Source organism: Euleptes europaea, chromosome 1 (genome assembly GCF_029931775.1).
Source record: "Euleptes europaea isolate rEulEur1 chromosome 1, rEulEur1.hap1, whole genome shotgun sequence".
NCBI classification, from domain to species: domain Eukaryota; kingdom Metazoa; phylum Chordata; class Lepidosauria; order Squamata; family Sphaerodactylidae; genus Euleptes; species Euleptes europaea.
Window position 1 is genome coordinate 8,968,076 of NC_079312.1, and position 9,856 is coordinate 8,977,931.

The 9,856-nt window shown below is 44.3% G+C and overlaps 1 protein-coding gene across 1 annotated transcript; it reads right to left on the reverse strand.

The window, feature by feature from the left end:
• Window positions 1-3,398: 3,398 nt before the first annotated feature.
• Window positions 3,399-7,990, reverse strand: LOC130484187 (zinc finger protein 501-like). The gene is made up of 4 exons (XM_056857123.1): window positions 7,925-7,990; window positions 6,458-7,609; window positions 3,567-3,697; window positions 3,399-3,453 (listed from the first exon to the last, which is right to left on the reverse strand). Exons 1-4 carry the CDS (start codon window positions 7,988-7,990, stop codon window positions 3,399-3,401), a joined length of 1,404 nt encoding a protein of 467 aa, XP_056713101.1.
• Window positions 7,991-9,856: the final 1,866 nt, after the last annotated feature.

Genomic DNA, 9,856 nt, shown 5'->3' on the forward strand with positions numbered 1-9,856 from the left:
TGACCCTGGAGAGAATAGGTATGAATCAAGACTAGTATTCATTTTGACTAGTAGCCATGGATAGTCCTATCCCCCATGAACATGTCCACTCCCTTCTTAAAGCCTTCCAAGTTGGCAGCCATAACCACATCCTGGGGCAGGGAGTTTCACAATTTAACTATGTGTTGTGTGAAGAATTAGTTCCTTTTATCTGTTCTGAATCTCTCACCCTCCACTTTCAGCAGAATACCCTGCATTCTAGTTCTATGAGGGAGACAAGCTTCTGCCTGTCCACTCTCTCCATACCATCCATACTTTTATAGACCTCTATCATGTCTCCCCTTAACCGCCTCCTTTACAAGCTAAACAGCCCTAAGCGTTTTGGCAGTTGCATTAGCCCCTTGATCTTTTCGGTTGCTCTTTTCTGCACCTTCTCAAGCCCTGCAATATCCTTTTTTAGGTGCGGTGACCAGAACTGTACATGGTATTCCAAGCGTAGTCTCACCATAGATTTGTACAAGGGCAGTATGATAGCAGTTTTATTCTCTATTCCTTGTCTAATTATGGCCAGCATGGAATTTGCCTTTTTCACAGCAGCCGCACACTGAGTTGACATCTTCATCAAGCTACCCAATACCACCTCAAGATCCCTTTCTTGGTCTGTCACTACCAGCACAGATTTCAACAGTGTATATGTGAAGTTGGGATTTTTTGCCCCAACATGCACCACTTTACACTTGCTCACATTGAATCTCATTTACCATTTGAATGCCCAAATTTGTTTTAATCATCCTAAATAATTTGGTGTCATCTGCAAACTTGGCCACCCCACTTTTCAAGCCCAATTCTAAGTCATTGATGAACAGGTTGCAAACCAGACCCAACACAGATCCTTGAGTGACCCCACTGCTCATCACTTCATTGTGAGAACCACAAACTGAACATGAGTCAACAGTGTGATAGGGCGCCTAAGAAGGCCAATGCAATTCTGGGCTGCATCAATAGGAGTATTGTGTCTAGATCAAGGGAATACTACCACTGTATTCTGCATTGGTCATGTTTAAATATTTGAAAGGATGCCTGTTAATGAGGTAACTAGCTTGTTCTCTGTTGCTCCAGAGACTAGGACACGGAATAATGGATTTATACTAAGAGAAAAACGATTCCACCTAAACATTAGGAAGAACTCTCTGACAGTGAGGGCGGTTCGATGGTGGAACATGCTGCCTCGGGGTGGGGGGGTGGAGTCCCCGTCTGTGGAGGTCTTTAAGCAGAGGTTGGATGGCCATCTGCTGGGAGTGCTTTGATTATGGGATCCTGCATGGCAGGGGGTTGGACTAGATGGCCCTTGTGGTCTCTTCCAACCTTGTGTGATTTTGAGAACTGACCATTGATTCCTACTCTCTGCTTCCTATTTTTCATCCAATTCTCAATCCATAAGAGGACTTGTCCTCTTATCCCATTGACTTTGAAAACATGCTTATATAATCAAGGAGTGTTTCCCCATTTTTTAAGAGTCTTAATTTTGTTGCTGTTTTCTACAATAATTTGGTTCTTTTGAAAGAAAAAAAGATTTCAGATCATAGAATCATAGAGTTGGAAGGGACCACCAGGGTCATCTAGCCCAACCCCCTGCACAATGCAGGAAATTCACAACTACCTCGCCCCACATACCCCAAGCTCACAGAATCAGCATTGCTGACAGATGACCATCTAACCTCTTCTTAAAAACCACCATGGAAGGAGACCTTATCACCTTCTGAGGAAGCCTGTTCCACCGAGGAACTGCTCTAACTGTTAGAAAATTCTTCCTAATGTCTAGGCGGAAACTCTTTTGATTTAATTTCAACCCATTGGTTCTGGTCCAACCTTCTTGGGCAACAGAAAACAACTCGGCAGCATCCTCTATATGACAGCCCCTCAAGTACTTGAACATGGTTATCATATCCCATTTGCCTTTGTGTTGGATCAATGAATGATCTAAGGGGGAAAAGCATAATGAACTTCTGTGAAAAAATACTTTACGCAAAAACATATTATTTCTGTGAAGAATTTTAAAATCATATAGATCCAGCTGGCGATGAACTTTCTTGGTCCCCTACTTCAAAAAAAATTCTAGTAAAACATGGTTACTCCCCAGTAGGGTCCCCATCTCCTTCATCCCATCTACCAATTCTTGCCTGTTGGTTAGTATTAAGTAGAGTATGGTTGAGCCCCTTGTAGCTTCTTCCACCATTTGAAAAAGGAAGTTTTCATCTAGGTAGGTCAGGAAGTTGTATGACTGGGTACATTCAGCAGAGTGTGTCTCCCACCACACATCACAGAAATTGAAGTCACCCATAACTACAAGGTCATGCTACTTGGATACACTGTCAAGCTACTCAAGGTCGCCTACTGTACTTACCTCCTCACCCTGGCCAGGCGGTTTACAGTAGACTCCAACCATAATTCTATTTGTTCTTCCTTCTCCTTATCTTTACTTTCCGGTGGGCTATCACCTGCGTCCTCCCGCATTTCCTGACAACTTCATAGTCAGCCTTAATGCTTGGGATGGTGTTCATGGCTGCCTCATTTGTTCCCACATGGACCATCACAAATAGGTAATGATCTGTAAATTGATCAGCTTTGGCAATGGGTCAGCAATATCTTTTAATTGTTGCCCCTGACAAGCAACACAACTCTCACGCTAAGGTAGGGATGTCCAAACTTTTTTCAAAGAGAGCCAGATTTGATGAACATGCGTGAGGGCTGACCATTTTGCCTGACATTCTTTGAACCATTAAAATTAAATGCAAATTAACTATTTTATGCCAAGTTTATTGCCAACGGCATACTTTTCATTTCATCACATGGATGACAAATCTAAACAGGTGTTAAATCACTCTGCCTTTCATATCTGAAGGCCAGATGAAAAAAAATCCAGGAAGCTGAAATATATGTTAGGAACATTGTAAAGTACATTACATATTATTGGTAATAAAGGTTGTCTGTCAACTTTTAAGTTCAAAAAATATGAACAGGAACATAACACCAGGTATACATGTTGTGTCCAAATATATTTATACCTGATTTAGACCAACTGACATTAACTGAGATTTTACAATGTATTCATCTCAACTGGAAAAAAAAAAACTTGCCTGCACTAATGTGAAGGGTGAAACTGAGATCTGGACTGCAGCACATAGGCTAGGTCTGGTTCCAAGGCAGCGGTTTTGATTTGCAAAATGTCATGCAGGTGAGAGTCACTTAGTCTTGTCCTCACGCGGTTCTTGTTAAAGTTCATAGCAGAGAATGTCTTCTCACACAAATATTTCTCACACAAGCATTTTCTTAGCCAAGGTTTGAATCTCTTGAAACCGGCTCTTATCCAGTTGGCGGTAAAAGTTCACAAGAGAGAGCTGTTGGTGACGACTGCGTGACTAGCTGTCACAATGCAGCTCAATGAGCTCGACCTGCAGCTGATCTGGAGCATCACTGGGGTCAACAGAGAATGGAGAGGAGAAAAGGCTGATCTCCTTTTCAATAGCAGCAAAACTCGAAAGCGCCGTTTAAACTCCCCAGCCAGAGATGCGATGTCTGCTGCATACCTGCTTGTTTGCGCACTGATATTGTCCTGTGGAAAACTGTTCATTATTTCCTGCAACGCTGAAAAATGCATGGTATTGGGCTGTCTTTGTGACAATTGCCTTTGGAAAAAGTTGCAGCTTTGTTCCAAAGGCTTTGAGGTGTGAATAAAGCTGGTTCACAGCTGCATCTTTCCCCTGAAGACTTGTGTTCAGTACATTCGGATGCTTTGTTATGCTTTATGTCAACTAAAACCCCAAATCAGCCAGCCAAATATGATCAGATGGTTCTCGCGTCAATTGTCCCTTTGTTTCCAAGAATTCTCCGATTTCCTTTCTGAGAGAGTAGAAACACTGCAGTGCAGACCCCTGACTGAGCCATCTTACATCGTTGTGATATAAAACATCTTTGTATTCAGCCTGGATGTCCAGTAGAAACTGTTTAAACTGGCGGTGGTACAGGGCTTTCAAGCGAATAAAATTCATGGTCTTTAGCACCGGTTTCATAACATGATCATATCTGAGATGTTTAACACAGAGAACTTGTTGATGAATGATACAATGGAGTTTAATAGCTTTGCCTCGTTCTTCGATCACCTTGTTACAGATTAGGGTTGATAATCCACTTCGTTCACCAGTCATGGCAGGTGCCCCATCAGTAATAATCCCAGAAACTTTGTTCCAAGGCATTTTCATGTCCTCTATCGCGGAACTAACAAAAACAAATAAATCTTTTCCCCTTGTTTGGTCCGTAAGGCTCTGGAGGTCAAGTAACTCTTCAGTCACATTCATTTCATCGTCCACCCCTCTCATAAAAATCAGCAACTGAGCTGTGTCAGATAGGTCCGTGCTTTCATCACAGGCTATTGAAAAGAAGTCAAAATCCCCTCTTTTGGACGTCAACTATCTCTTAATATCTGATAAAATATCTTCAATTCTCCATGCTACAGTGTTACGAGCCAGGCAAATGTTGGCAAACTCTTGCTTCTTCTCGGGACAGATATTCTCAACCATTTTCATAACGCATTCTTTGATAAATTCACCCTCAGCAAAAGATTTGCAATTTGTAGCAATTAGCGTTGCCACCTCATAGCTCGCCCTTGTGGCATTTTCATTTGACTTACGGGCTCTTGTGAAAAATCGCTGTTGTGACATTAAAACAGCTTCAAGTTGCTTACACTTTTCACTGCGGTTGCACCCTGTTGGCTTGTCGTATGTGCTATGTGTCGACTGGTAGTGTCTCTTGACATTAAATTCCTTATAAACAGCCACAGTCTCTTGGCATATCAGACACAGTGATTCCGTATTTCAGTGAAGAAATATTCCACTGGTTCTTGTAGGTTATCCGGGCTGTGTAACCGTGGTCTTGGTATTTTCTTTCCTGACGTTTCGCCAGCAGCTGTGGCAGGCATTTTCAGAGGATGCACATTATCTTGACACTTACAAGGCAAGATAACACATTATCTTGATACTTACAAGACAATAATTAGCACATTACCTTTGATACTTTTTGCAGGACAATGATTCAGCTCAAACCCAACCCCTTTCTGACTATATATTACTCTTCCTACACACTTGACACTGAGAGACACTGTCCTTCAGTGTTACTCCTCTGAAGATGCCTGCCACAGCTGCTGGCGAAACGTCAGGAAAGAAAATGCCAAGACCACAGTTACACAGCCCGGATAACCTACAAGAACCAATGAACTCTGACCGTTAAAGCCTTCGACAAAATATTCCACTTTCCACCTGTCTTGGAAGCGGCGGCCCTCACTGTCAACTTTCCTTCTCTTATTTACAGTTGCCATTTTAGAAATTGGCCAGAAGGGGAAGGGATCATGTGAGCGCAGTGCACTATTGTGTATTGTCCCCTGTACTGAATAAAGATGGCAAGTGGAGGTTCTCTTCAGTTGCTGCAAAGATGAATTGCCTGCCCTTGTGGCTGTGTGTGATGAAGACACAGGACAGAGAGAAGTGAAGCTTCTATGTTGCAGCAAAGATGAATTACCTGCCTTTATGGCTGTGTGTGGCGAAGACACAGCGCAGGGAGAAGGAACACACCAAATCCCACGATGTCCAAGAGATCGCGACAATGCTGTCCCGCGCTCGGGCAAACCTCGCACATCAGAGGAGGAGATGGGCGGGCTCAGCTGAGAGGGGGAGGGGCGTCACAGCCGGGAAAGGGGCGGCCAGGCATCGCGGCAACCACACCCGGAGGCGGGAACCGCGGCGCAGCAACCCGATTGGCCCCAGACTCGCACGTCAAAGGAGGAGATGGGCGGGGCAGAGCTGGAGAGGCGGGGGGGGCGCCAGCAGGGGAGGCGGGGTGGAGGGAGCCGACGAGAGAGGGGGAGGGGCGCAGGCGCCGCTGAGAGAGGCCTTTTGGAGAACCGGCCAGGCAGGCGGGAGGCTCGGGAGGGGGCTGAAGCGTTCTCAAAACTCCAGGGATTTCTATGGTTTCTCCCCTTTGTGAATCCTTTGATGGTGGCGATCCTGCCCATCCATGAAATATTTAGTTTCGCCCATATTTCAAGATCTTTTTCTATTTTTGCTCATATCATTTCGTAGTTCTGCTTGAAGAGGTTGCTGCTCCTTTTGGGATTTGTATTCCTAGATGGTTGATGGGGTCTTTGGTCTCCCATGTGAACCTTTGATTAGAAGTAAGGTCTCAACTGACTGAAGCTTTTTCCACACTCCAGGTATTTCTATAGTTTCTTCCCTTTATGAATTTGTTGATGGGAAGTAAGACTGTCACTTTGCCTGAAGGTTTTTCCACACTCCAGGCATTTATATGGTTTCTCCCCTGTGTGAGTCTGTTGATGGGAAGTAAGGTTTTGTCTCTGTCGGAAGCTTTTCCCACATTCCAGACATTTATATGGCTTCTCTCCTGTGTGAATGCTTTCATGGGCAGTTACGTGTGAACTCTTACGGAAGCTTTTCCCACACTCCAGGCATTTATATGGTTTCTCCCCTGTGTGAATCCTTCGATGAGAAGTAAAGCTTCCATTGTCACTGAAGCTTTTTCCACACTGCAGACATTTAAATGGTTTCTCCCCTGTGTGAGTTCGTTGATGGATAGTAAGGTACTGTCTCTGACTGAAGCTTTTCCCACATTCCAGACATTGACACGGCTTCTCCCCTGTGTGAGTTCGTTGGTGAGAAGTAAGGTTTCCTCTATCACGGAAGCTTTTTCCACACTCCAGGCATTTATATGGTTTCTCCCCTGTGTGAATTCTTTGATGGACAGTAAGGATTCCACACTCACTGAAGCTCTTTCCACACACCAGGCATTTATATGGTTTCTCCCCTGTATGAATCCTGTGATGGGTAGTAAGGCTTCCACTGAATTTGTAGCTTTTCCCACACTCCAGGCATTTATATGGTTTCTCTCCTGTGTGAATCCTTTGATGGGAAGTAAGACTGTCATTCCGACTGAAGCTTTTCCCACACTCCAGGCATGTATATGGTTTCTCCCCTGTGTGAATCCTCCAATGAATATTAAGGTTTCCACTATCACTGAAGCTTTTTCCACACTCCAGGCATTTATATGGTTTCTCCCCTGTGTGAATCCTTTGATGGGTAGTAAGGTTTGAACTCCGACTGAAGCTTTTCCCACACACCAGGCATTCATATGGTTTCTCCCCTGTGTGAATTCTTTGATGGCCAGTAAGGATTCGACGCTCACTGAAGCTCTTTCCACACACCAGGCATTTATATAGTTTCTCCCCTGTGTGAATCCTTTGATGGGAAGTAAGGTTTGAACACTGACTGAACCTTTTCCCACACACCAGGCATTCATATGGTTTCTCCCCTGTGTGAGTTCGTTGATGGGAAGTAATATGTGAATGCTTATGGAAGCTTTTTCCACACTCCAGGCATTCATATGGTTTCTCCCCTGTGTGAATTCTTTGATGGGAAGTAAGGCTTCCACTCTCACTGAAGCTTTTTCCACACTCCAGGCATTTATATGATTTCTCCCTTGTGTGAATTCTTTTATGGGAAGTAAGGTTTGAACTGTGACTGAAGCTTTTTCCACACTCCAGGAACTTCTTCCCTGTGTGTCTCCTCTGATGAGAAGTAAGACAATCACTCTGAGAAAAGCTTTCCCCGCATAATAGGCATTCATATGGCTTCTCATTTGTGATAATTCTTTCATGGGAAATTAGGTTATGTTTCTGCCCAAAGTCTTTTCCACGCTCCACCCATTTATATAGCTTCTTTTGATGAGAGGTATTTTCTTGAATGTTAAGAGCTGATTTTTCAGGCATTTTCCCCCTGCTTGCAGTGCACTCATTCTTATTGTCTCCTTGGTATATTTTTTGCAATACAGATTCTCCTGCCAGTAAAAGACTGGAATTATTCCTCCCTTTAGGTGGCTGTACTCCCTCCTGCTTTCTCAGTGCAGCACCCTTGTCTTTCATATCTGAATATGTATCTTCTTTCTCCATCACTGGATGTTCTTTTGTTTCCTTCACTGACTCCCACACAGCTCCTCCTGAAAGAAAGAGAAACCTGGTGTGATTCTAGGATACTTTGCCCAGATATCTGCGGAAGATATTTGTTTTGCTTTGTAATGGTTGTGGTTGCATTTTGCAGGGGTTCAGGGGTTCAGTTCAGACAGTCTTTTGAGAGTTCTCCCCCTTGCATTCTTTATTCCTTCAAAATTCCAAGCTGAGTATGTTGGCAGAGTCACTATTTGTACAATAATAAATGTAGCCAAAGAGGGCAAAAGAGAGTAAAAGTTACCTAAAAGTAACCCAATCATTTTAAGTGTCTATTTTCCGCCTGGGTGAAATTACAGGGGGGAGTGTTTAGGGGTGGGGCTGTGGGGAGAGGAAGGTCACTCTTTAAGAAAGAGGCAGCCATTTGTGCTTTAACACACATATAGCAGAGGGTCTGAAGAGAGGTGGCCTGCCAGATGAAGAGAAGGTAATCTAACAAGAAAGGATGAAACAACAGTTATTTTTGTTTACCATCACAGTGGTAAGTTTTAGATCTCGGGAACAAGGGATGTATTTTCCTCTTTTTGATTTTCTCTGTGTTGAGATGTCCTAGTGGATGGCTGGGGTGGCTTAGAAGACATTGAGAGGGTGATAGAAATGATTGGTGCCCCCCCTCCCTGCCACTGGCACCTTAGACAATTTGTCTACGGCCACCTCATGGATTGGCCACCCTGTGTGGGCTAATACTTTTACCAAGACTCTGGTTGCCAGCCAACAGACTGCAATTCTTAATGAATGCAGGTGGGGGCAGCAGAGACTAACCCCAGATGAAAAAAGAAAGGGGAGGGGAAAGGCTGGAAAAAGGTCAATTCCTCATTGTGGTCTAGAAACTCAAGATCAGAACAGGCAGATTTCATCCCCCCTACTCAAAACAATGAGGTCCTTTTACCATACACAGCACAAGCAAACAGCAAAAAAGGACCCTAGGACATGAACCAAATCAACTGTTATGCAGGAGGTAAGAATTCATAGGCTTGGACACATTTTCCAGTGTCTTGTTTGGGAGTCTGGTCATGTGACAGACTAGGTGGCCTTGCGGAATCTGCAGCTTGTGACAAATAGATGGACAGCATTTCACTGGGAAAGCGATGGACAGAAGAGCCTACACAGATCACAGTGTTCTGACTGCTTAAGGCATTTCCTGCTTTATGGAAGGATACACACTGGCTTTAAGCAGGGGGCAGCCAGTCCTTCAGGATTTTTTCTGGGGTTAGCTGTTCTTAGTGAAGGCATTGAGAAGCAACGAGCACGGACCAGAGAAAAACCGTCATAGGACCAGAGATGACTGGTCAGATGAAGAAGCTAACTGGAATCACTTTAAGCTGACCTGCGATCCTGGAAAGAGGTGATCACCTTGCTGAGGTCTAGCAACTTGATTACAATGCCAGAAGTATAAAACCCCTTTCCCAGTGGCAAAAACAGGACCTGCAGGGTAGTTTTACTACACTTCCTCCCACCAGAACTGGAATGACCTTTCCTCCTGTCCTAAGAAGAACACCCTACAATTTGGGAATGTAACATACATCCCCTCTTCCAGGATGATATGGGAGGAAAGGTGGACTGGAAAAAATAAAGCATCAAATTAACATTCAAAACAGAACCCAACCAGGAACATGATTTCACTCTCAGTTCACCTTAATTCCCTCAAAGAGTGGCAGCTGTCACTCATCCATTCTTGCGGAAGGGAGAAGCACTCCTGCCTCTCACAAAAAGCATACCTGGGAGTCTGCAGCACATCCCACTCAGCCCTCGGCCACCCTGGCCAACCCTCTGGACTGTGACTACTCTGTTCCCATCATCCCCTGCCCCTCT